Source organism: Ciconia boyciana, chromosome 9, assembly GCF_034638445.1.
Source record: "Ciconia boyciana chromosome 9, ASM3463844v1, whole genome shotgun sequence".
Classification (NCBI taxonomy): domain Eukaryota; kingdom Metazoa; phylum Chordata; class Aves; order Ciconiiformes; family Ciconiidae; genus Ciconia; species Ciconia boyciana.
The window spans coordinates 30,444,485-30,472,358 of record NC_132942.1 but is presented as its reverse complement, the minus strand read 5'-3'; the positions used below and the strand labels follow the sequence as shown (position 1 = coordinate 30,472,358).

At 44.1% G+C, this 27,874-nt stretch overlaps 1 protein-coding gene across 3 annotated transcripts in view; it reads right to left on the bottom strand.

Moving 5' to 3' along the window:
• Positions 1–27,874, bottom strand: part of ZNF423 (zinc finger protein 423) — a 237,194-nt gene that overhangs the window by 186,913 nt on the left and 22,407 nt on the right. For all 3 annotated transcript variants that reach the window (XM_072873546.1, XM_072873547.1, XM_072873548.1), the window contains exon 2: positions 6,639–6,698. In XM_072873546.1, coding sequence (XP_072729647.1) covers positions 6,639–6,698 — 60 coding nt within the window. The remainder of the gene's footprint in view (positions 1–6,638; positions 6,699–27,874) is intronic.

Sequence of the window (27,874 nt, the reverse complement as noted above, 5' to 3'; positions counted from 1 at the left end):
TTACCATGGAAATTAATTCTCCTCCTCTGTGCTATCACTATAATTTTCCCAATTAACATTTTTAATAGTAAGTCTTTTCTAGGAAATGCCATAATACACAGGTGTGTGCTTCTAATTTAAATACTAACACCCATGCTGTGTTCACATCTGAAGATAGCTCCTTCTTGCCGGAGATTCCCGCCCCAAACAAGAGGGGAACACCTATGGCACCGCACCACCAGAGATGCCTCGGCGGATCTGTGGGGCGGCTGTCTCCATGACAGATGCACGTGTCGGTGCTGCGCCGCGCCGCGCCACACGCGGCGAGGAATCTCATTTTTTATAATTCTCCTTTCCCTGAAGGTGCTACAGCCATGGGATGTCGGTCAGGCCTCAGGGACCCCCAGGGACCCCAGTCACTCCAGCCAACAGCTTCCTCTGGCAGCGCCACATCCCCCTTCCTGCCAGCCCGGGAGCGCTGGGAGCTGAGACCTGCTCCCAGGAAGTCCTCGCATCTGCAGACGCAGGGTTGTGCTGTGAGCTCCTACAAACATTGTGTAGGTGTGGTGCTTAGGGACATGGTTTAGTGGTGGACTTGGCAGTGCTAGGTTAACGGTTGGACTGGATGGTCTTAAAGGTCTTTTCCAACCTAAACGATTCTATGATTCTATGAAACAGAGTAACCTGGGAAGGGTTTATAATTACTCGTATTGTTTCTTCTTATATTATCCCGGCTCCAGAATTCTTACATCTGTCTTGGATGTTCACCCCACCACATTATCTGAGTATCACGTACTATCACTTCACCTTCTGTTTGAGAAAACACTATCAAAAGTACTTTCTTTAAAAAAAAAAAAAGATAAATTAGTATTTAGAAGTAAAAGATTGAAGTTAAAAATTAAATTTTATAATTAGGAAAAGAGAATTAATTTTTTTTTCTCTTCTGAAAGGACACATAACCATGTTACCCATGTACATTGTAAAAACCCACACATTACCCAGGAAAATAAAAGTTCCATTTAGAATGAATGAGTAATGCAGCAGGCAGAGCTACAAACCTCCCTAGCTTTATTTCTAGTTTGTATTTATTTGGATTTTGGCTGCTTCCAAAGCAGGTATTTAAAATTTTGAGAACCTCAGACTATACCGACTGGCTGCATGCTGCAGGTCCATGCAGAGACAAGGATGCTGTTTTTAAAAGCAACATAAGAAAGCCACCCAGTTGAGATCAAACATTTCATAGTATATTGAAAAAATATTCAGCTAAGAAAGTTATCAGTGTCTCTTACATTCTTTGCTAAGTTCAAAGGTTTATTTCTTTGGAAATCCTTACGCACTGTAATCAGAATCTTCTCATATTGATTTACTAATGAAATCAGCTTTTAGAAGATGTCTGAGCTTGTGAAGGCACTCAGGATGGGCAAGATAACAGGTTTCTAGTGCCCACTGAATTGCGATTGACCTTTTCAATGCTCTGCAGCAGAGATCCCAGAATTTCATGTTGAAGGTGTTTGGGAGGGTTTTTTTCACTGTTCTTCCATTTACAAGTTAAATAAGACAAAATACAATATATGTGGAAATAAAGAAAAAGAGCTTGGTGTCTATGGGAGGGCAGTCTCTCTCATCTGGACCTTCCTGACTTAATCCTGACACAGCCCATGCCCAGCAGGTCGTGTGGCTGGAGCAGGACCAGCAGGGGTTCTTGTGGGAGCTGCCAGGGGGACATGGGCAGAGAGCAGAGACAGCCCTGGGTACTGTGAGACCACAGGTGATGGCGTCCTGCAAGGATGGTGGCCTTGGTGGGCACCAGGCAGTGGACCATGCTGAGGCGGGCAAGCCCAGGGTGCTGCAGGAAGGCTGAGGGGACAACAAACTTTGTGTGGCCAAAACAGGCCTCCAAAAGAGGAAGCGTGAGGAAGGAGAAGACATTTGCTGTAGCTTCTCTGAATAAACAGAAACAGGGAAAAAGTTAACGCATGAATACTTGCAGGGGCAAGTCTCTGTTTGATTCATGAGACCCCAGCTTTCTTTCTCATCTGTTTTGCTCCTTTGGCAGCCAAAATTAAACCCAACCCTACAAAAGAGTTAGAGGAGAACAGAAACCCTCAACACTTGGGGAGCAGACAGCAGCAGCGCCAGAAGACCGATGGTGGAGTACAGCACAGGGAACAGCCAGGAGGGAACAGGCAGGGAGATCCCCGAGCAGCAGAGACAGCATTAAAAATGCCCTGGCACGGGCTCTGGTAGCCCGGAGTGAAAATAAGTCTCTGAACTGCGTCAAGATGTTCCTCCTCTGAAGATACCAAGTGAAAATTGTGATTTACATAGCTGGGAGACACCATGCAAAGCAGAAGAGAGGGCAAAAAGGAGTAACCACAGGGTGGTTTTCTTTATTTTGTGGTTCATTTCTCAAAAGCTGCTGCTTCCCCTTCTCTTTTCTTTTTTTCCGCCTTAAAGGAGGGAAACTTTAAAAGAAATTGCAGAAGGCAATTAAAAATCTAAAGTAGTGTACTGTATAAAACAAGCACGTGGGAGAACTCTTAATGGCAAAACATCAAATGTCTGTGTCCTAAAATGTTGTAGGCTTTTCTTCCCCATGCTGCGCTTTGATAACACGTCCCTCACACGCGTGCCCAGCTGCTGCAGCCAGCTCAGAGGCAGGAACAGGAAATCTGGAGCTAATGGGGAAAGGGGGGAATACCAACCTGTAATTGATTTTCATGATTTCTGGAGTGTTATAATTGAATGATACTAATGTTGTGTGCTAATGGATGGTTGGGCGCTGGCGTTGGAGAGGCCCTTCCAGTTGCAAACACTGCAAAGAACCCCCCATGTTCTGCAAACACATGCGCACAGAGACATACCCAGTTCCGTTTCTCCCCAACACTCAGGCTACAGGTCCACAGTCCCCTATTTCCCAAACTCTTTCTCGATCACTATCATAACTCGTAGCTGCATACAAAAATAAGATACCTTCAGTTACCTCAAAAGCAGACACAAAAAATCAGGCTTTTAGGTTTGCAGGCTCCTGAGGAGAAGACAGAATCTGCTCTCTTTGCCCCAGACAATTCAGCCAAGATTCCCCAGGGCCTCACAGTCAGGCTAATGAGAAACTCCCCAGCAACCCCCATGTAAAATGCTTTAATAGGTCTTTAAAATGCCTTAAATTCTCTATATATTTAGTAAGACTTTTTATTTCTTTAAAATGTCCCTTGTTGCTCCTCAAGATAATACTCTTGTGATGTATTACAACAGCAATGCAGCATTGTCTGGCTGGACCCTTGCTTTGCAAATACTGAATCTTATTTTCCTCTTGGCTTCGAAGCAGCAGAAAACGCTTTTGCAAAGCGAAGGCGGGCGCTTGCCTGGCCCCCCGGCAGCCCTGCCCAGCCCACCCTCTCTGACGCTTTCGGAGTGAGATGGACAGGCTTCAAGGGCTGCACGTGCTGTTAAGAGGGAAAAGCAGGGGGAAGGAGTACTCAGCTGCGCTCTTCCTCTGGGACAGAAAACGTCTTTGCCTCTTACACAGCAAAACACTACTGACCTGCTATTTAACAGCAAGTTAAGTCCTCAGATTAAGAGAGGAAAGGAAAAGCTTTTTTTCTTCCTTTTACATTAAGGAAAAAAATGTTTACAAGACCTGAAGAGGAAGGAAATTCGCTATATGCCCATTGTTAAACAGGGCTGGTGGAGACCCAGATTATTTACCCTGGCATGAGGGCAGCCTCTGCCTCCTTATACATTTTCCTGATTCTCTAGGTTAATACCTACAGCCTTTAAGTTGTGGTCATAAAAAAAAATAAAATTATAAAACTATGTCTAGTTGTATTTAAAGTATTTGAATAAATCCCTCAGTGCAACTATGCCAAGGGTTGGATTCCTGCAAAGCATTTCACCTTCGTGGGTTTTACCAGGACTGAGCAGTTAAGCCAGAGCAGACAACTTGTGCACATACTCTACCATAGGAAAAAGGATGGTGCCCTGTGCTAAGCCATCACCGAACAGACCCATCTGAGCGCAGGACTTCTGTTGCCAGTGTATCGACTGCCAAATTTCCATGAGCTGCACTAAGCAGCTCCCACGAGCAGCCCCTCGCCCGGTGCCAGGGTCCGGTCAGGGATGCATAAACCGTGCACCTTCAGTACACTTCAGTAGCAGAGAAGCCCACCATGAGATGCAGAGCTTGGCCCCCAGTGTTTGACATGTCTTGCCCTGCACCTACAAACACTTACACCTTACCTGGGGACAGACGGCTGTCACAGCTACCTCGACAAGCCCCAAGACTGCAGATTCAACTTGTACTCACAAAAATTTTCCAGTATAGCTTCTACTGGTTTGATGAACAAAATAAGATATAGCAGCAAAAACACCTTCTCTCCCCACAACTGCACCTATATACATATTTTGCTAGTATTAAAAAAAAAGTTAAAAAATTACATTCTACCTGCTTTTGCTGTCCCTACGTACCACACCACCCTGGGATCGCTGCTCCCTCGGCCCACAGCAGCTGCACAGAGTGCCAACAGAATTTTTCAGAAGTCGCTTTGTATGTGTTTGCACACACACAGAGATGTACAAACACATACAGGAGAAGAAGGGAGAGAAATATGTTAATTTGAAACATCTGGCAAATGTTTCAGAGTTAACAAGTCCCGGGTTTGGCCTTTTGGGTTTTTTTCTGTTGGGGGGGTCAAGGAAGGGGAGGCAATTTTGTCATTTTGGGCCAGGGAAGGAAGGGGCATGAAATGAGAAGTTGAAGTGTGTTTTTTCACCCTTTATTGAACTTCAACATCACACTACTGGAGCTAATGCAAACAGGAAGATCATAAAAGAACATAATGAAAGTCTCGCACACTGGGACTGAGGGACTGGTTTTAGTTACTGAATATAGCTTTGGAGGCACACCACACAAGAGCCAGTGACTCCATGCAGCCGCGCCACCACGTACTAGGGCTTTTTAAGCTTTTTCTATGTAGTTCCTCAGTCATATTCCAGCCTGCAACCTCTGTCCCATGCACTGCGCCCTGTCTTGATAGGATACTGTATTGCATCTTTATACACATGCGAGATTGACATCTGCAGCTACTAAACATATTAAGAGGAAAATCCCCCAATTAGCACACATTTTCCTTAAGCTGCCATAAATCACTCATACAATACATTTTATCCTACATCCGATGTCTTGAATGAGAGCTGTAATTATGGGAGTAAATGAAGAAAAATGGAGGAGACTCAACTAATTTGGGAAAAGCCTTTCACAGGCTGTCTTTTACTTACAGCATAGTCACCAATACCATCCAGAAATCCCAAATTAACTCCTGCTCTGCACAGAAATTATTTTTGTTGTTGTTGCTGCTGTTTTGAACCTCAGCCTGTGTTAAATTTAATACGATTCAAGACTTGTGATAGATAACACCGGTAACTCCACTCCACTGCTGTTTGAGACGAAGGTCAAGCAAGAGAGCCAGCGAGCGCTCTTTTCATGCACCGTTAGCTCCAGGCACAAAGGGGCCTTCGACATCGCAGCTGGAGGTTTGCAGCAGCAGCAGCAATATTTGCTATCAAAGACTAGTGAAAACACAAACCATTCAAAACAGCCGTAGTGCCCAGAGAAGATGCACCCAGCACAACTGAGAGTGCAGTTGGTACAAAGCAAAATGTCACAGAGTGCCACACAAAGGCAGTTTATGCCTTCAAGACCAGCTAGATGCTGACTTCAGTAAGAAAAGTCTCCTGTGAGCCAGTCTCCCCGTGACTCTTATAAAACCCATGCTAACCAGGAATGCAGCACCATTGTTAATTTTCATATTACTGCTCAGTTTCTGAGCTGTTTTCACATCACTGCTGAGCTTGTAAGAGAACACCATCGCACAGTCCAGTATGAGGACAGCACAGAAATAGGCTTATTGGCTTCAAAATAAAAAATATTCTGAGAATGTCATAAATGTTAAAGACATAAGAGACAGTAAAATATCTTTACACAGGGCACAAACAGTGACTGAGATGTGGCTAATTACTTTAAATGCAAACTGATCTGACATTTACCCTCAGGTTTGTGTTAGCAGTACATATTACACAACTACAGACAAACTTGCTTTATCCTGTTCAGTTTCTTGAGCCTCTTTTTACTCAAATTATCAGTGTAACACAGACGAACAAGCCCCAGACACACGTTTAAGTGTTACTACTACCAAGCAGACCAAAAGCTGGTTCAAATGCTAAATCTTTCTACCATGGCGATGTACCACTTTTATTCTCCAGCCCTGACAGTACTTTCCAATTTCCTCTGAGAGGAGAAATACACACATTCCAGTTGAGACCGAGGTTTAAAATTCCTATTAAAGCAGCTTTTATGTAATTAGATTGGAATGAATGTGCAACAGTGCCCATTGCAGAAAACTTCAAAGTGGTTATACTGGAGAAATCACAACCCATTTCAGTATGCCCACAAGAAGAAAGAATGGCTCTCTGGAGGATAAGAGTATATTAGTCTCTGTATGTAATAGATTTTATTGACCATATGGAACTGATATAAAAATTGTGTTGCAGTGGGTAGTCTTGGATTTGAGACAGGAATGTGACATAGAAAATACAGTTCCTGTAAAAAGCCTGGCAGCTTTCTGGCAGTTTTTGCAATCAGAAGAACCTAAAATATTTACCTGATTGAGTCACTGATGAGTCCCAGGTCAAAGCAAAATCTGAAGATTCACCCTCTTCAACTGAAAAAGAACAAAAATAAGTTGTGATTGCCAAAACAAACCAACTGGAAAGCAAAGCCATCAGAAAACTAGGTCCACTATGACATTAAGTATTAAAACAGACTTCTGCACTGGTGAAAAAGAACTTACTGCTTTCTATAAAATAATTCATGAGGTGGAAATTTAGTAAAGAGATTTTCCCTACATTTTAACCTAAATATGGGATTTCTGTTTGCAGTTCCTTCCTGAACAGGTAACGGTAAGTTCCTGTGAAATTTTAATAGAGGTTTAAATATCACTAGCTGCTAAGTATTCATATTTGAAATTTTGTACATTCACAACTTGCAGGTGCAAAATTGCCATTGTAAATGTAGAGGTTGTTTTTGAAATGTATGCTGTAACAGATCATAGTAAAGAACTGTCCTAAGAAGGGAAGATTGCCTGACTTCTGTCATCTTAACATACTAACGTATTAACCATATTCAGAACCGAGTGATATCTTAAGTTTTTTCAGAGTTCAGAGTTAAAAAATACTATTATCATGTGCAACCATGTTCTGTAATATGGCAGTCGTAAATAACTGCATTTAAGGCTTGCTGATGTGAAAGCTGTCAGAGCCAGGTGCTCAGCACTTGCAAGTGACCTATCTATAACTTTCTGCCTGTTAAGAATTATAAAATGTCATTTGATTCTTACATTCTTAAAAATAACTAAGAGATCAACTGACAAGCAGCAGGCTAAAAAAGAGCCCAATCCTGCTGTTACTGAAATGAATGGCAGTTTTACTAATGTCAGACTGGGCATTTGAAAGTGGTAACTGTGGAAATTCTTCTTTTTAATTGCAAAAGTTGATCATCTTCACCTGCCTACTCTGTCACCGTGACACCAAACAAATTGAAATCATGGGTCTTTATTGCCTGATGAAAAGTATTTACTCCACGCACTGAACAATCTCTAACCCTTTTATCTAAATTATGTTGGATTCAAATACAAATTATACCTAATTCTGCAACTGAAATCCAAACCATATTGCAAAGCCACAAGCACAGCCCCTATTGACCAGATAGGACCTGTATGCTCAGGCCCTGGAACCTGCTCCAGTGATTATTTACATTGAGTATTTACATTTTCATCACAAGATTCTTGATTTTATGCTTTCCTCTCCCCCCCCCCCTTTTTTTTTTTCAATCCAGTAAGGAATTCTGGCATCCTATAAGCTTATCTATCAGGTTGATGTCAGTGGTGACATCATGTGGCATTAGGAACAGAGAAGATAATTTACATAGGCAGTGCCTTCACAAATTTTGATTTTATGTTCAGACCATAAACAAATGCGTACTCCACAGAAGGGCACAGCTCCGGTCCTGTTAGTCTGCAAGATTACTAACAGAGGAGCATGGAATTTGGCCACTTCCTTTGAAAAATCGTACTTGAGACACAGTTATACTCTTTCCAAAAAGTCTATGTTAACAAAAAGGCCATGTCACATAATACTAAATTCCAGAATGATAGAGGGAAAACAAGATACAAAGCTATGAGCTTATTGAAACCATTATCGGTACTATTTGCTGATGGTGGCAGAGCAGGCTTGGCTCACGCATGCTCTCTCCTAGGGGCTCACCTACCATTTTGTGTTCTGTAAACCACCATCTTGTTCCCATTTTGAGCCATCACTTAATAGAAAAACTCTGGACATAGTTATCCTAAATACGATTTCACTCTTACACAAATATATCTCCTGTTTTAACATCAAAAACTACATACAATTGGGAGGTTTCTGCTCCAAAACTAAATAAGCTAAGTTAGCAATTCATGTACCTTACTCAAAACAGACAAGTGGAATGTTTTAGTTTTATTTTATCCTTGACTGCTTTTTGGTTGTCTTGCTTGGACAGTTTTTTATATTACTACTTCTATGCTGATGTTTTTTCATTTCTTTACATTTTATCTTGGAAAGAGACACGGAAAAAAAAAATCAGTCTGCTAAAAATACATAAAGGCAATAAATTCAGTCCTAGTCAAGTAGAAGTATACGGGATCAGCACTGGTCATCGGCAATTTTAGCAACACACTGCCTTTCATGTTGGTTAAACACCGGAGACTGCTCTAGTCCTTGAGCTGCTGTAGGGCAGCTGGCTGCAGCACGTAACAAAACCCACGTTTTTTGGAATCCCTTAAATGAGGGCAAAGGTTTGAGTCAGCCTCTGTTGGCATTAATTTGCTTTGCTCCCTAATGACTGAAAAGGGGACAGAGAACATATATGTGAAGACGACGGCACTTAAATTCACTTTATATTATTGCAGTCCTGGTTTCAGGTTCTCCCCCTCTATTTGCACAGACCCACCACATAGCTGACAGTGCTGCACCTCCATGTCAGGAAGAGGCTGGTCGGATGGAGCCTCCTGAGCTTAGACACAGACACATCTCCCTGCAGCTGCTGCTCACACTATTCCCCCCTTTTCTCTTTTTTTTTATTATTTTTTTTTTTTTTAATTTTTTAAGCAAACATCATCTTTCATAGGATCAACCATAAGAAAAAGTAACAGCCAAGCCTACTGCAAGAGGTATTGCTGTATTGGACTGATGTTTCTCTTGGGCAGCAGGACAGCATGTCAAATTGTCCCCTCAGACAGTGAGCACGGAGTGGGGGCACTGCCAGAAGGGAGCCAGGACCCCACGCTGTTTGCCGTGGTGCTGGCTGGGGGTACCCAAACATGTCCAGGCAGGACATGACCACTGGGCAAGGCCGGGCTGGCACTACTCAGGACCGATGTTAGGTGGTTTTATGGAGTGGCATGGTCACAGTGACAGCCAGTCGGGAGCCCTGACCTGAGCACTTGATCCTCACCTGCCCGCCCATCCACCCACTAAGCTAGGCAGCGGGCACAGAGAAACAAGGGGCAAAAGCATCCAAAAGAAAGATTGGGTCTATACACCAGTGTAATTAAGAAGCCCCAGAGGTTTGGAGGGGAAGGGTGTCTGTCAGGCTGAAGCAAAACAAATAGGTGATCAGGCTTTGTCACAGGCACCAAGTGTAATTGTAGGGAGACACTTAACTCCACCATGCTTCTGCTCCCTCTCCATAATGGGCATAAAACCAAGAGCTGAGAGGTTCCTCCGTGGCCACCTTTATCTTCTGGATATAAATTGTTATTTAAGGAGCTGGCATTTGAAGTGGTGTCACTGCTGGCTTTACCTCAGCCTCAGCAATGAGCAGAAGCCACAGAAGTCAGAGGGAAAGATAATCTGTTTCTTCCTCCTAAACTCAGCTTCGACACCCAAGCAGTTGCAGCTAAAATTTGCCCTCAGTTGCACATAGCTGTTGCTGGACTCACGGGGAAGGAGGAGGTGCTTTCCTGGGCTGGTTGGTGAAGTGGGGACATGACACTGTGCATGGAGGTGAGAAGAGTCCCACAGACACCGATCTGGGGACAGACGCCCTGGGGGGCTGCCTTAGGGCTTGACCAACCCTCCCCGGGAGAGCAGAGTGGGTCCAGAACAGATCTGGCTGCTACAGCTGTGAAGGGATTTCCAGCTCTCACTACTGAGAACCGAGTAAAAAAAAAAAACCTTAGTCTGTAATATTAGCCAGGGAGTAATTCACTTAAGTTGACTTTTCAGTTAAAGTTTCAGTTTCGTAATATTTTTCTCATCATTCCTTGAAATCTAGGTTGACTCAAGTGACCAGTGTGCGTTAATGTTCACTTTGTGGATGCTATTATTTAAGTAGTGGTAATGGGCAAAAAAGCCAGTGAAAAGGTACGAAGCATTCAACACAATCACTTCCAAAATACATCGCACAGTAAAATAATTCCTGTTTCATTAGCAGGAAAATATGTTTTCTGAGACACACCTGAAGTCAAGGACTAGACACTTCCATCTGTGCTAGTTAATCACTCTGAATGTGTGGACACAAAAGCCCACGTCACTGATGTTCAGCATGGGCAGGAGCCACCCACGTACCTGAAACGCTCTGCAGCTTGGGACTAGCACAGGAAACAGCAGTACAGTTTAAGAAGGAGAGCCGAGATTTTATAAAGCAACTAGAGATCTTGTATCAGCTCTAACTACTTTACGGCAGTCCTGGTGACATAATGGTGAAGGGTCAGCATTTCATGAAATTTTGGAGGCATTTCATACTGGGCATTGAAAATGAAGACACCCAAAATCACTGATGTTAAGCTTTGGGCAGAATGTTCACAAGTACACTTCACGTGTTTTTATTGGATACTTCCTGTTTTCCTTCACAAACTCACCTCATTTTCTGCCCAAATTACGTTGTGTGTCTGCACGTTAAGCCATGGTTGCAACCACAGAAGTTGGTATGTAATTACACTCTTACTCTTGTCTCTGTCTGCTCTCTCCATCTGATCGATCATTTTAAAATGCTTTGGAAAAGCATATTTTTACTCCTTCAGTAATACAGAGACAATACAGCAAGAGGACAGAAGTTCAGTCCCACTCTGCTCTATGTGTCATCGACAGAACGGCACCCAAGGTGCAACACACTGCACCAACAGAGAGGGTACGCATGTCTCCCAGTGCCAAATTCACTATGCAGTTGATTAGAAAAAAAGATGGGCAAGAAACAGTTTCAAAGTCAAGTACTAAACTTTGATATCAACACTCACAGCACTATATTTCTATTTTTAAAGCATTAACATTTTTTTCTTCTCTTTTGTAAATGGTCCATAGTATTTGCCTGCACACAGAGGTAAAATACTGGAAATGAAAAACAGAGACACTCTTTTAGCTGCCTCCTTCAGGGTGATAATTATGAGATAGTTATAGGAAACTCACCCACAAGTGTGGCTGGTACAACAGCCATGCCTTTGGTGAAATCTGGGGGCATCTATGAAGCTGAAACCCTTCAGGAAGGCTGGGTTTGATGTGAAAATAGTCCTGGTCTGGCAGCATAGAAAATCTTGTTGATAGTCAACTCAAAAGTTCAGTAACTTTGTGCGCTGCTCACCCCTGGCCTGGTGCAGGGAGGACATCGCTGGCAGCAGGAGGACACACGTCTGCTTCCACTCCCCATTCTGCCCCAGCACAGGAGGACTCACTGCTGTCATGCCTGGAGAAGACCTCTGTTCTGCTCCAACTGATTGTGGGACCCAGATGCAAAAGTCAGAACAAGGACAGGGTCGACGTGGGGAGAAACTGTGGGCAATGGCAACATCACAGTACAGCACTCCCACACACACCAAATATTTGCATTTTGCCTGCCCGTCTCAGATGTTCTCCAGGGATGCCTATTTAATTGCTAGGTCACGAGCGCTGCAGGCTCAAAGATTTCAGTTCTTTGTGCTCAGAGAAACTTCTGAAAGGATTCAGCATCCACTCCCCTAAGAGTGAGAACATCTATTTATGGGGCTACCATTACCTGAACTCCATTCACAGTCACAGTGCTTATTTAACACTTTATCACTCCCAGGAAAGAAGTTAACCTTATCAAAGTAAGACGCTTCTGAACCAAATGTTGATTTCTAGATGCAATCAAGCTTTGCAAGTGAGCAACAGCCCCTCAGTAACTCAGATGGCATGCGTATGCTCCCTTATCCTATTACACAGGCTTCAAGGACCACAAGGACCAGTTTAACGCTTCCCATAATAGAAAAACTCCATAGTACGCTAACTAAAATGTCAGGAACTGTGACAGTTTGAGAAACTGCTGAGAAATTTGTTGCGTTACAAGCAAGTCCCCCAACTGATGGGGGAATTATCCTGAATCAGGGCTGTTACCAAGAGCTGCATTGGGGACCAGGGCCACTCCCTCACCCATGAGCAACCTTTGAAAACACCACGTACAGAATAGTTGGAGTGCAGAAAATGCTGGTGCTGCTTTTTCATTTGGAGGATTTTGTCAGATTTTGTTGGTGACAGAACGCTCTCAGATAAACTTGGGGAAATCTCACCAATGCCTGTGTATTAGCTGTAATGTACGTGTCAAGATTCACAGCTTTCCCTCTAGAGAAATACTCTAGCACCAACCCGCATTGTAAGCCAGTCACACAATAATCTTGTATTTTCCCTGACCTAGCTGTAGGTACTCGCAAGCAAGAGCTCTGTGATCTTCCGTAATCTTCGGCTTCTTTGCCAGCTTTGAGATGCACACCTCTCTGTGCCGTCCTATCCAGCCCTTGCTCCGTCCCTCCCATCACATGAAATTACATGCTCCCGAATCAGCACAGGACACAGAATAGCCCCATCCGACCGCCATTCATCCGCTGCGACTCATCCCACAGCACTCGCAGCCTGGGATTTAATACAGCGCTCTTAATCCTGCAAAATGCAGAGCAGCTCCCATTTCCACGAAGTCAAAGGGAGCTGAGAACGCTGAAAACTTTGTGGACTGAGGATTGTAAATTAGCCAGTTTGCAGCTGCTTGGCATGGCAGGAGCACAAAGGATGTTAACAATCTTTACACTTTAAATAGCCCGGTATTTTCCACACACATCTAGTCTGTCCTTTGGAGAGGTGCGGACAGGCTTGCTCCTCAAACTGAAGGAGGAGAATACCTCTGCTCTCACTCAGTTTACTGCCCAGAGAAGTTCAGTCCTGCACGGCACTGGGAGCTGCTACCACAACTAGCAGTGGCACACATCAAAAAAAGAAGAAAAGTTTGGAAATGGCTACTTTGAGCAGAAGCCAACTAGCCCCTTCTGTTCAGATCACCTCCTGAGTGTAAGGCTTTCCCTGTCTCCTGCTTAGATGTTCCCTGTTCGATTCTCCACCTCCTAATTTGCGAGACAAAAGTCTGCAAAAGACAAAAATCTGCAGGAGAGCAGCAGTATGGAAAACGGTCACACGTGTTTTTCACATGAACGGCGGCTGCGGCAGAGCTGCAGCCCGCTGGCCGGGAGCACAGCAGGCGCGGAGCCGGCCCCGAGCCAGGGCACGCCGCCCACGGGGAGCCGGGCTGCCCTTCTTTGTCACAGGCTGGGGCTTTCTCCCCCCGTGTGCAGAAGGAAACCTTCACAGTCAGCGGGAAAACAGGAAGTTTTATGGGGCTTTGCCAGGGTACTGAGAAGAGGTGCCTGTGAGCGCATCCCGATGCATTTACCATACCTTGCAGCTAAAAGGAAAGGGAAATCTCCCTGGTGCCTCCGTACCAGCACTCAGGGGAGCAAGAAGGTACCCGGCAGAAGCTGCTATAAAGCACCTGCCAGGTGTGCTTTATACCAGCCATTTGAGCCAATTTTCTCCCTTTGGAAAATCAACTTGGCGAGAAGATTCCTGCCAGGTCTCCCCGTATTTACTAGATATTTTGCTTGTTTGCGTGATCATTTCCATTAAGCTTTAGTAACACTTTGCCATTTTTTCCCCGGTGGTTGGTGGAAAAGAGCACTGGGGCACCAGGGCATCCCCAGAGAGGTGATGGCGCATTCCTCGCCCATGCCCTAACCCTGGGATCCCCCACAGGAACCATGCGTGGCCCTCGGCACAATCGCTCGCAGCCCCAGATCCGCCTCCCTGTTCTCTCCCCAGTGGACGGCCGATTCAGCCATCGGTGGCCCTCGGCCAGGAGGGTTTTTTCCACCTTAAATAGGACCGTTATATATTAGTCCTTTCATGGGCCAGCAGGCCAGGGAATAAGACAAGAGGGTTTACTGACATGGCTTATTTAGCTAGTTCAGAGCCTAAATTCGCACAACTTCTCTAGCTGCTTTTCTCCAAAGTCAGTAACAGGGCTTGGCAGAGACTGTGGGTTTTGCTGGCAAAGTCAGCCTGTTTGTGTGAAGGAGGGAGGAGTGGGGAAACCCAGACTGCTGTGTTCTCTAGGTCAGGGAAAAGAAAAAAAGAAGGAAAAAAAAAAAAATAAAAAAGGAAGAAGGATGAGACAAATGGGACATAATTACAAAGGAAAACTGAAAAAAACCGGATAGTTAGGAACAGAAAAAGACATGAAGGTGATTAAGGAGAACAAAACAAACAACAAAATAAGGTAGCACTAGTAGGTTTATGCAAAGGAGATCTAATTATGGGTGGCTAAATCCTCCAGGACATTAATATTCCATCGTAATGTGTCTAGTTTCCTCCTTTCCAGACATGGCAGGGAGGAAATGAGAATCACTTAGATACACTGTTTAATGAGCAAATGATGGACGATCACCAAATACAGCCTGCCTGATAAGTATCCATTAGCTTAAACTCGCACAGTAAATCTGTGCACAGCTAACGGGCCTGCCTCTTCAAACACTACGGCAAAACTTAATGTAACTGCAACTAGAGCACAGGATCGTTGTAAATAAAAATCTCATCTCTGTAAGACAAGAAAGACCGTAGGACATACATAATGGCTAATCACAGCCCTTCCCACGGACTGCACACCTGACTCAAAAGCCAGAGTATATTTATTCCCAGTGCTCGTATTTAGTTTTTGTGTTTCTAATTCACAGACTTCACTGGAGACAGATATTTCACATCAAAATCTATTATGTAAATAAATACGAGTGTGTGGTGTAATAAAATGCAGCCAATGTTCCAGGTTGCTCTCAAAATCAACGTCTTATATATGCAATATATTAAGCTTATAGTTCTTAAAACTGGGCCTGCAGACACCCCATTTCATTACTTTACGTTATAGATTTGGGATCAATACTCTTAACTGACGGTTCTTACAGCTTGTCATTGAAGGTTAATCCCCAGAGGGCAGTGTGGGTTTTTTTTCCTTTTAATTGCAATACATGGTAATTAATCTGTGAAAAGTTCAGGAATTTAGAGGTTGCCCTGGAAGAGGCACCTGGCCAAGGAGCCCCCTGCTCTGTGCTACATACGAGACCCGCAGCAGCAGCACCTCAGCCCCGCACGAGAACCACATTTTCCTGGCACACTGGTGCAAAACCATCCCAGCAATGGCTGGCACTGGGAACATCCTTTTTTAGGCTCCCCAGGTTTCATCAGGAAGCACCATCCCCGCTGCTCTGCCGTAGGGAAATGCAGTCCCCTTTGCTGTGTGTGCTGTTGGTCCCTCCTCTGCCCTGCGGCGGGCTGTGCCACCTTCCTGCGTCCCCAGCACAGGGGACCCATCTCTGGTGCCTCCCCACCATCCTCTTGCCTTTTTGGACAAAAATCTCTTACAATATTGGTTGTTTCTAATTGTTGCTTGCACCTCAGAAATGCAGGAAGAGGACTGGAGTTTGGGGATCTTTCTGCTTTTTCTGCTTGGAGTTTGCCTGGCCATGAGACTGGTGGGGCACACCCCCAGCCCAAGGGAACCAGCCCACCAGTGGCCCGTTTGTGCCCAGCACAGAGCTCCCACTGGCGTGCTGCAAACCCAGACCCATTGTCTGCTATAAGCTCCGCTGGAAATGGATGGGAGCATCCAGGATCCCTACTGTCACCTGCCCTGGTCAGGCTGAGCCCCAGCCCACACCACCCTAGCTCCGGTGGGGCAACAGCACAGGCACGGGACAGAGAGCAAAGAGGTGGGGGGGGCCATGGAGATGCACAAGGACATGGGGCGCAGGGTGGCCAGCTCCTGTGGACAGGGATAGGGGATGGCAAGCACAGGCTGCCTGCGGCTGCACTCCTCCCTGCATTATTATATGCATTTCTAAGGCAACTGTCACCATAGTGTCTGCACCTTCTTTCAAAAATAGATCTACTACGAGTAAACAGGAGCTTTAAAGCTCAAGTGAAACGTAGCAGGTGAATCTAGCATTCCCCACATTGCTCATAAAATCATGTATTTTACTTCAGCAACCAAGAGTTTAAATATTCTTGCTCCACCTGGAACGCTGCTGGATGACAGAAACATGTACATGTTGAAACCCTAACAAACCAAAACAAGGGAATTAGAGAAAGGGGGAATTAACACACCTACAATTCATGGCCAGGACTTTAATTCCATGAGTTGAATTTGCAAGTTGTGAAGCGATCCCTTGCTCTGCTAAAATGTCAAAAGCAGGTTGAAGTTACCCAAAGACAAGACAATGATGCGAGAGACACATGAAAAGTGACAGACCAGAGGTGGGTCAGCAAATACAAAGACCAAACTGCTACTCAAATACTTGCAATTTCTTACACCTTCCTCCAAACTTTGGGTGTAGAAGTTGTACCAGTGAAGGCTCTACTACCACCCTATGCACTTTTGAGCACAGATACCTGGCGAGTGAAGGTACACAAATCTCAGGTATCACCTAAGACAGTATTTGCAAACACGTGGGACACGGGGCTCTGCATTGGAAGACAGCAGACCTGAGAGTTGCAGCTGGCAGAGACAAGGTGCACATGGCAGAGTTCAGCTGGAGGGATGGTACAGGCCAAAGGGATGCCAGAAAGACTTTTATTGTTTCCTGAACGTAAAGAAATGGCTACAATGAAATGAAGTTTCAGAATGAAGCCAAAGCACCATGAAGTTCAAACACTGGGCTTTGCACAGAAGATGCAGGGTCTCACCAAGTCAGATTTATTGCATGCTTTGCTTCTCCAGGGGAAACAAACAAACAAACAAACAAACAAAAGAGATGGGAAAGAGCACTATTTTTACATTAGAGCTATAAAGTTTCTCTATAAGCAGGACACCTAATAAAATAATTTTCATGTGCTGGCCCTGTCTTGAGGCAGCTAATGAGGATGCTGAAAGCTTAACATCTAACATGGACTAATGACGCAAAGAAAGGGGAACGTTCTGAAACTAATTTACATAAACTTTTATATGGGAGCAGGAAGCAAACCAGGGAAGAACAGAAGTAGACAACTAGGATCTGCAGATGGGCAATGGGGCCATAACTCCTTACACTACCTCTTGCTCTGGTAAAGCACATAAAGAGATTTACGTGCACCAGCAGACTGAGTACACCCCACCTCTGACTGCAGTCTGTCCCCTATTGCTACTAATGGGCATCGCCCTTCTGTGTTCTGCTTAGTCAAAAACATCCGAGCAAGTGCAGTTCTGTAATAAAAACTCACAAAAAAACCCCGTTCACTGTCTCACCTGCTATGGTCAGACCAAGAGCCACATCCCTCCAGACCCTCCTGCCGTGGACAGCGAGTAGCCTTTTCCTTTCCTTCAGCAAGGAGCTGCCGTCAGAATGCAATACTTTCCAGCTCAGCTCATCATCACCATAAATCAAGTCCCACTTCACAGCAATTTTCCCACTATGGATTTCATCCAGACCCAACAGAAGCAGATGCAACATCTCCCATTTCATGTGGATCAGGCGTGATACTATTGTCAGCCTCCGTCCTGAGCTGTCCCAGATGGCGGGGGGACCTCAATTTTCAGACCTTGGTTCAAGGTAGAGAGTCTAATGCCGATGAAAAATTCACACTTGCAAATGTGATAAAAAGGATAGAAAATTACTTAAACAGCAGCAATTATCTTGAGGGTCACTGATGAAATGGTAAAGCACCCAACAACTCTACTCTTACACACGTTTAAGTCTCTTACTTCGTAATTCTTCAAAGCAGGTTTTACTACATTATGCCTAAAGCCCTCATCCCTGCTGCAGCAAGCTCCAGCAGCAGCAGAGCTGCTGTACCAAACACTTTGTTTATCATAACACTCCCCTCCACAAATACCCCATTCAGCACTCAGGGCTATTAATCACGGCTGAAAAAAGATCTTTGACCAGATTTCTACACCTCAGCCTAAAAAAATACACTGAATTTTGTTGCTAATCCTTCAAACTTGGAAATTTTTTCACTGGTGAGCTATGTGTGCAGCGTAGGTAGCACAGGAAAAGGAAAAGAGAGGAGGCTTTTCCTGACCGGCCATTTTAATTAGAGCTACGAGGGCTTGGAAAAACCCACCTGGTGAGTGGAGTTATTTCCCCCTTTCCCCTCCTCTTGGGATGCTGGTCCCAATCAGAGAGACCCAAATTTCCAAAAGCATAAGTACGCCAGGCTGTCAGTGCAGCCGCTTTGCTGCCGTCACGGGGCCGTCGCAGGGGATCAGGCCCTCGACGGCCGGACAAGGAGGGCTTCAGCTTTCCTGAGCAAGCACGGGTTTTCGAGGGCTGCTTGTAGGAGTTTGTTTCTCAAGCAAATAGCTCACTGTGGCTCTTTTGTGCATGCAAGCGTATGTGTGTGTGTGTCTGTGTGTGTGGTAATAATCCCCAGGGTCGCTCATTTTAATGCTGCTTTCTCCCCAGATGAAAATATACATATTCTTATTAAGAAAAAAAAAAATGTGCAAAGTATAAATTAGCATCTATGATAATTTCTAGTTCATAAATCGTATTTTAATAATAAAACAATATACTCTTCTGTACTGCCTCTTAAATACTAATAGGAAAGTCTGTCTTATTTGTACACAAGCCTAAATATTTTGATGAAGGAACACGCAAATGGTATAAAATAAATACTGTAAAGTGAAATATAGACGAAAGGGTAAATAAAAACAGGTGTAAAGCTAATACATGGAGAATCCAGCACCTCATCCTGCCTCCTTTGCCATGAGAAGAGTTTCCTCGGTCACATGGAATGATCCACGTGAGCAAATGCTCCACACTCCCCAGGTGTAGGTGCCCCACACTTTCCTACTGCTGAATTTTATTGCACAGGTGAAGGCAAATTCACCGGCTGAGATTCTTCCTACTGGAAAGACAGGCTTTGTTGGCTGCATTAAGGTGAAAGAAATTACAATGAGGGAGAGAAAGTTGTATATATATCACATATATACCTTTGTAGCGTCAAATTTAATTTGCAGAAAAACCAACTCGGCCACCATAAAGTGGAAACTAGTATTTTTTATGACCCCTTAACAACCTGTCCTTAGTGCTAACATACCATAAATAAATTTCAACATCTTGTTATACATGTAGTTTATTTTAAACAAGGCTAAAAGGGGAACACAGTTCTTACTGAAAATTGGCACACATACAAAGAAAGGGGGAAAGCTGGCTTTTAAAACTTAATGCAAGACCTACTTTTTTTTTTTATTCCTATTAAACTTACAACCTTTCCACTGAAATCAAACATAGAAAGAGTTTCCAAATATTTTATAATTCTGAATGGATTTCCCTAGTGTAACAGTAATAATATTTTTACAGTTAAAAGATCCACTGATTTAATAAGTGTGATTTGTGTATTTAGAAAATTCATTAGAGCAGACATTCCCCGACATTTTTAGATTTATTTATTTATTTAGCCTAATTTGGGTACACTACTTCAAAAGAACGCTTAGAGCTTCCCAGTTCCTTAGTCACTCACTAATAACATCTAATAATTAATAAAGACATGTAAATTCTTAACTCCCAGAACTATTCCAAACTTACTATCTGTACGCTTCATGTCATGTCTCACTTATGGATATCTGCATTACTTTGTTTCATAAAATGCTGAAGGGACACGTACTTATCTTGCTCTCCACCAAGAGTGAATATTCAGGCATGCTGCAACCAAAGCAAAACTAAATCGAAGCCTGAGCAACCTCTCCTCTAGGAGCCCACAGAGTTTTCCAGGCAACCATGGAAGCTTTTAGCTGGTTTTACTGCACGGTTGTGTCCCTTCTGCAAATGCCTGGTGCTTGCATGCTTGTGTAAATGCATGCATGCTTGTACACGCATGCCTGTGCAAATGCACGCATCTGCGGCAGCTATGGGGGACATGCACTTCTTCAGCCGCTGTGCAGACATGCAGGTGTGGTGTCAGGTGAGTACATCAGGATTGTCTCATTAGTGCTCAGTTTTACAAGTATTTGGGAGCCAGGAAGGAATGAACCAACCAAATGTGCAGCTGTTATATGGAAAGGAAAGGCCCAATTTAAGAGTAAATGCAATGCTCGGGACAGCAACTCCAAACGTATCTGTAGAAACAAAGAGGGCACAAGCAAACACCCTCATCCCCCGTCGTAAGGCCGCCAGCCCCTTCTGCCTCTGCCTCCAGAGCTGCTAAAATCCCTATTGTACGGGCAGAGGCCATGGGGAACAACATTAGCTCAAACCGTCTTTACTTGGAGGGAAATTCTATTGTGTCTGCTCCTCTCTGACAAGTGCTCCTGTCTGGGCCTTGTGTTCTGCAACGTTTCCTTGTCATATTTATTTGCTTGTTTTGATTTCCGGTCTTCTGTCAGGAGGAAGACTGCCAAAACCTGTAAGTCCTGTCTCCTACAAGTACTGCTAAGCCTGAGAAACGGGGCACGGGGATTTCCACACATGGCTCAAGCCAGTACGTTGACAGAAGTTTCCTTAAAGAAATACAACTTGCATAAAGTTTTGTATTTAAAGTTCAGTGGACTAAATGAACAGGACTTAAAAGAATAATGAGAATAGCCCCACTTCCCTAAATAAAAGGTACCATAATAGGTATTATGAAATGACACTCAGAATAAACTTCCCACACCAGAACCACACGCAGATGCAAGGTTATTCATAGACAGACAAACTGTAACTCTGCTGGTAGTTTTGCTGTGTGTAAAACAAGTCCCCCAGGTTTGAATTGTTTCTGTTATGACTTCTTATAATCCACAAATCTCTTCCTCAAAGCCAAACTGAGACAGAAAAAATGCACAAAAGCACCTACCTTTCAAAACAAAGAACTTTCTTCCAATCTAACCACTATAAAAAATGCTCACATAATTAATTTACACTTGAGGCAAACAGGGTTACTTAGCTGAACAAATGTTTTTTCCCCATATTCACCCATAGCCAATGGGTCAGCGAAGCAGAGTTCCTCTACAAATTTTTATGACATCCGAATATATTTCCTATCCACACCGGTATTTTTCCCTGTTAATGAGATTTCTCTGTTGTTCTCTTCATTTCCTGATAGAGTTACATAATCTTATGGAAATTCTGCAGTAAATAAAAGCTGTGCTCGTGCTCGGTCCATGCGTACTCATGCTTCATGATGTAGGCGTGCTTTGGCCGTGCACGCATCAGTACAGAAACGACCCCGAGTCACACTGACAAATGAACTGTCTAAATAGCAATACAGTAGAGAGGGGATCGACTGCCGACATCCCTTCTGTATGAGTTACGGACACTACAGTGTTCTGGGAAACCATCAGTTTGTAATAATGCTGACTGGTTTCAAGGATGGGCTGTTAAGGTGAACGTCACTCAAGTGTATGTAAAACTTTCTATTGATCAGAAAGCCAACCCTGTAATCGATAAAGGCACAGACATCCTTTCTCCTCCATCATGCAAGTGATTTGTCTAAAAATGTGAAACCATGCTTTTTTGTTAAGGCAAGGTTTTGTGATAGTCTCTGTCTGGGAAGTGGCAGACAAATGTTTCTTCTAAATACATGAAATAATCATTGTAATTCTACTACACTCAAGGAGACCTGAACTCACCCCGACCTCCTGGCTCTTTCCATGTCAGCCCTTCGGCACCAGCCACCACTGGCCATGCCGGAGGCTTCATCGTGCACCGGTTAGTGCTGGTACCTCATGGGTGAGCTCCCTGTCACAGCTTTACTCACCGCACTGGCTCTGGATCGACAACCCTGAGCATCCCTCACAGTCTGAAGTTCTCTACCTTGCAGACTACTAAAATATTTTTATTCAAATTCAGGGGAATGGGACGCGTTCTTCCACATCTTTTCAGATAAACTGGGAATGTTTTACTTCTAATATGGGCAATATTGCACTTACCCACTTCTCACACATACCAACAGATAGCCTGGCACCAAGGTGGGACGTGTGGGTATTTCTGACTGCCCACACCTCCACGTCCGCTCACCAACAGCTCCAACATATGAAAGACTAGAAAGCTTGAGACCTTAAGGTATTTAATGTTATACAGCATCTTAAGTCCTACTTAAAAGTCAGGTTTTATTTTTTTTGGCAAAGAGACTTACTAACCAACTTTCAAAAATAAGATGTGTAAGTGGCTCCTGTTGAAGCAGGAACTGCAGCAGATATTGTGCTCAAGCTTGGACATTTTTGTTCATCTTTCCAGAGTGCAGAACACCTGAAAGAGCTGACACTCACTCTAATTCCTTAAAACTTGAGCAAAAAAAAAATCTGCTTTTTTAAAATAATGATCTACAGACATTCAGAAAAAATTGAACGCACTTGCATTTTAAATAAGTTAACGCACTGTTGAATAAAAAAAAACCCTAAAAATTATTCTTTTTCACACCTGTGCTTTTATGATAGATGCTGTTCAAAACCACAAATCAGTCTCCTAAAATACCACACTTCCACCCACTCGGCTGAACCCGGAGATTGCTTTAAAAAGTCTGTTTCTGGGCTATTGGAGTCAGTGGAATTTGGAGCGAAGCCTTTTCTTCTAACTAGACTCATCACTTATTTACATGGAAGTAACGAGATCAGAAAAGAAGCACCAGGGTAATGACGTACAGCCCAAATGCTTACTGGGTACCCACAGAAACGTAACTTGCACTCTGAAAGGACCGAGAGGGGCGGGGAGAATTTGAAAAGCAACTCCAGGGCTGGCAGGAGGCAGATCAGCTCACGCCCAGCTCCCCCTTTCCAACTTCACCTTTCCTTCCCCACACCTCGGATGTCCCACCACAGCCAGCTCCACAGACAAGTGCGGGAATGAATGGCTGAAGTTGTCTACAGACTACCCATGGAAAACACTTTTGCCAAACGCTTTGTTTTTTTCCCTCAAACAACAAGCGTACAGGAAGAAACCAACCTACCATGTTTCCAAATCTATAGCTTAAGTGATACGTTTTAAAAAACCCCTTTGCTTCAGCAGCAATGAAGGACCATCTTGCACGTGCCCTGTGTGCCTGCATCTGACTTGAAAATAACCACCCACGACTGGCTTTGTAGGCAATAACACCTTCTGAAGTGTCATTAGCTGCAGATTTTTTCCCCAAAAGTGCTGACATAGCTGGGCTTTGTGTTGTAGTATCACGTTATCCAAAGACAGGTACTTAACGTCATTTAAACTTTAACTGGAAACAAGACAGATTAATACTCCTTGATCTCCGTCACTGTTGTGCTGTCATCAAAGCACCAGCCAACAGGTTAGTGATCAGTGAAAACCCTCAAACTTCTGGCAGCCAGGGCCATTTTCAAAACCCAAATGAGAGAGCTTTTAATAACTCAAAAATACAGCGCAATGTGTTTTGAACAACAGCTTTTCATTTCAGCAAGTTTATATTATAGTATATGTCTCCTTGAACTAAGAGATCATTTGTTTAAATTGCTTGATTATACATAATGATCCTTCTCTTATAAAACAAGATTCAACATTGCCACTGGGGGAGAGGGCGGAAACGGCACAGAAATTTAACAAGAAAGAAAAAACGTACAACACTTGCAGTAATAAAACATTAGGAGAATTTTCACTTGACTGTTGAAAAAAGCAGAGCTAGAAACGTCTTGTTCTACCCCAGCTATTAACACTAACTCTGCATTCACGGAGTATAATGTACAGCTTTGATCAAGCTATAGGATCCACATGCTCACAAAATATTTAACTTTAAATACATAGCACAGAATTAGTCTCCAACAATTTATGCCATGGCCTCCTGCCACTTTACGTTTTCCTAAATCTTGGAGTCCAATTCACATATGTAAGATTATTTTATTTTTAACCTACTAGGGATTAGATATCATTTATTTCAAGTCTGCCAAAAAGGGTATGGTTTCAAAGCAGTCATTTGCACTTTTATGGACTGAAAGGAGAACAAAAATTCAAATTTAATAAAATATAAGAACTAGAATACAGGAAAAATGAGAGCTTACCTATTCACCTAATTTTTATTCTGTAACTTTTAAGAGGAAAAACATGGATTTTGTCTCTCTATACTTAACTGAGGGAAGAAAAGACAGGCCTGCTCCCAAATGAGAAGAGACTGATAGAAAGTGATGTGTTTATCCTGGTGAAATTGTTACCAACCTGGATCCTCCCACTGCCTCCCAGAAGCAGCTCCTGGTTGCCCACCCTCATTAGGCTGATTTCAGCTTTTCCTAACAGCCCGCTGAGGAGGAAGAAGCACGTAACCGTTACAGACCTTCACCTGTTTGCCAGGTGATGGATGCTGACCTCCTGCTCATGGTGGTCTCTGGAGCAGAGGGTCTCTGGAGCATGGATGAGGTGCCCTGACTGCCAGCACCCCGCAGGACACGTCACCTATTTCTGCTACCTGGGGATGCACAGCTCCTTCGCAGGAGCAGGTCCTGCCCGAGGGATCCCGGTGAGCAGAGGACAGCAGAAAATGCGATGCTGAGAGAGTAACTCAATCTAACAAGAGATTCATTTCTAAAGCAAAAAATAAGCCCAAATACAATAATCTCTCCATTGTTCACACCTTATCATGAACTTAATTCTGAAGTCCTCCTGTTTCTGGAGGCCTGGCAAATTCTTAACAAAAGTTATTTCTCATTTAATTAAATCTAACATTTGTGTATTTGACAAGAACAGGGAACGCTGGCTGCCAAATACACTTTGTGACCACCCAGCCACACTTATCTACGGTGCAGTGACTGCACTATGAGGAGAGAGAACCACAGGTGAGAAGAACTGAACTTCTGGAGAGAGGTCTTGGTGATCTACATTTAAACACACAAACCCGAGGAGAAAGACATACCCTTTATAGCATCCCTTCATCTACCCGTTCCTATGGGCTGTTACCACTCCTGAGCAATGCTCACTGCATTTGTCCGTGTGCCTGATGCAAAGTGAGAAAAGGACAAAGATGTTCAAGAGCTACGGTGAATATGCATGCACAGAAGGGATGAACCATTTTTAGATGCCAAAGCTTTCACTGATCATTTTCACGGTATCTTAAGAGAACAGAATTGCCATCACAGCTAAATTTATCCCAAACATTGATATTTCTTGTGCTAACCATTCAGGGTATTATTTTTCTAATACGTGTCAGCTCAGTACTCTCTCCAACCAGGCACTTGGAAACGGGATGTACTTACAGACATGTTTGGGGTTTGCTCTAGGAGATATCACGGATTCATATGCAGATGTGTACCTTCAGTGTAATATTTCAGACGTAGCATAAGTATCTGTATGTGTATATGTATGTTTGTATGCATATCTGCAACCTCTTTATTTTTAACAGGGAGCATCTGAGTTGAGGATCTATTTAACTTTTTTATTTGGCAATCAGGTTTTGCACTGTCATCTAACACCTTTTAAAAATTAAAGTCAGTTCCTAACTACACAGACTGCTTTTCCAGAGCAATGGTCGCTGGATACCATGGGTCCTACCAGGAAGAGGCTGGAACTGCCCACAGGATCATTTTCATCCCGATTTACAGCTGGGAGTTTGTGTGTCACTGTGGTAAGGCAGGGCAGTCACCTGGGGCAGATGGATTTTTCTACATTGCCCTGTTTTGACAACTGAAGGCTTCAAAAACAAAAATACTGTCCTTCAAGATTTGCAACAATGTTCCAAGTGATTCCCCACCCTATCCTTGCTAAACATTTACACTTTTAGTTTAATAGACAAGAAGGAGTAAATAATAAATAAATAAGTACCAAAATACCCAAAACTACAAACAGCCATGTTTGCAACCTTAAAGAAATCCCCTTTCATTGCTGCCTAGCATGTAGTCCTTGCTGTGTTGAAACCAACCTGCTGGAAGAAAGAGCCGGGCGCTGTGGTGCCCGGGCAGGACCGGCCATACGCCCGTCCGCAGTGGGCAGGGGGTGCCACGGGGACAGCGACCAGACGGCGGGACTGTGCAGCATCCCGCCTTCTCATTGCTTCCTCGCCTGCGTATTTGCATCTGTAGCGTGTAGCAAACATAACCGTGCCACTACCCCAGCTAATATACAGCATCATTTATTGTGGGCTAACACACACTCATCCGCATCTGTATTAACATGGGTATTAGTACCCAAAAGGGCAGCGTCTTCCTCTTCCCTTTTATTGCTGTTTTTATATGCTTAATAACACTGTTTATTGAGATTTCTAAAAGACTGGTTTGGGTTCTCCAAGTGTTTTAAGGCATACAGCAGTTTAATGTAGGGTATAAAACAGAAAAATTAACTATACTGCCAACTTTCCAGCAACAATACACATATATAACTTAACGGATATATTCAGGTTTAAAAGCTGATAAATTAGCTAAGGAGATGAGTCAACATATCTTATCTATCTTCATTAAGTTTGACTTCCAAATACTAAAGATGAGACTAAATCACGCCCTGATGCTGTGGGCAGAGCTGAATTAATTTTTGATGGTGCCTCTCCTTCCTCAGGCAGGGTTCACTCGGAGATGCTGAAGGCCACTCATATGCCCATGGTCACGCACAAGTGTCGCAGCCAAAGCCAGCACATTGGACTCCAGCAGTACCAAGCACAACTAAGGAGTTAGTAAGAGATGCCACATTTATTAAAACTTGCTCTTTTTAGGTCAGCGTTGTTTAAATCAACACCTTTGGTTTCAAGTGCTCACTTGTGTTAGGGAAATAAGTACCTCCCTGTGCCTCCAGCCCAAACAAGCCCTGCGGGCAGGGGTGCTGCAGGCAGGGGTGCTGCAGGCAGGGGTGCTGCAGGCAGCTGAGGCCCCAGGGATGGCGGGGACTGCTGCGGAGTGAGCGCATCCCCTACAGCCAAGGTCCTCCTTGCTTTATACCCATCAGCAATGTGGCACAGGCGCGGTCCAGGCTGAACACCTCTCCCTAGCTCTGGGGAAGAGCTTGGCGTGTGGGGAGGGCATGTTTTGTAGGTCACATAGCATTTTGCCAAGATACCAAAACTCCCATTTGCTCCCCCTCTGCCAGTTTGGACACTCACACCATGTAAGAATGAGCAAACGGGGCTGCTGGGCATATTTTCCCCTCGTGGTGTACAAAGGTAGAAGGCACCATGTGCCACCACCGCCCACCTGGCTGGCCACGCTGCCAGCCCCACCACCCTCACAGGTGGGCAGGGGAGCAAATTGTTGACTTTCTCCCCTTCCAGCCACTTTGGGAGCCAGCGGTCAAGTCTCCCCAAGCTGGGGAAGCTGGGTGCAGCGGAAGGCTGCCAAAAAATCACCCTGCTCCTGGGTGGAACTAGGCAGGAATTTTGCTGCTGTCCCTTAGGAAATGCTCAGGGCTCGAGCTGGGTCTCCCTGTCAAACCCCCCGCCCTGGGACAGGCAGTAGCAGAGCTGCCCAGGGCAGGCATTTGCCCAACCCCCTGAGAACAACACAAAGCCAAATAAACGTAAATCAAAATTAGGAGCACCCAAAGGTGCTTGGTGGGGCTGGAAAGCTCGGGCAGTTACGAGCTCCCTGTGAGTCGGGGGCACTTTGAACAGCAGAAACCACGTCAGCAGTTGGGCGGCGTTGGATACCAAATTAGCGGTCTTGAACAAA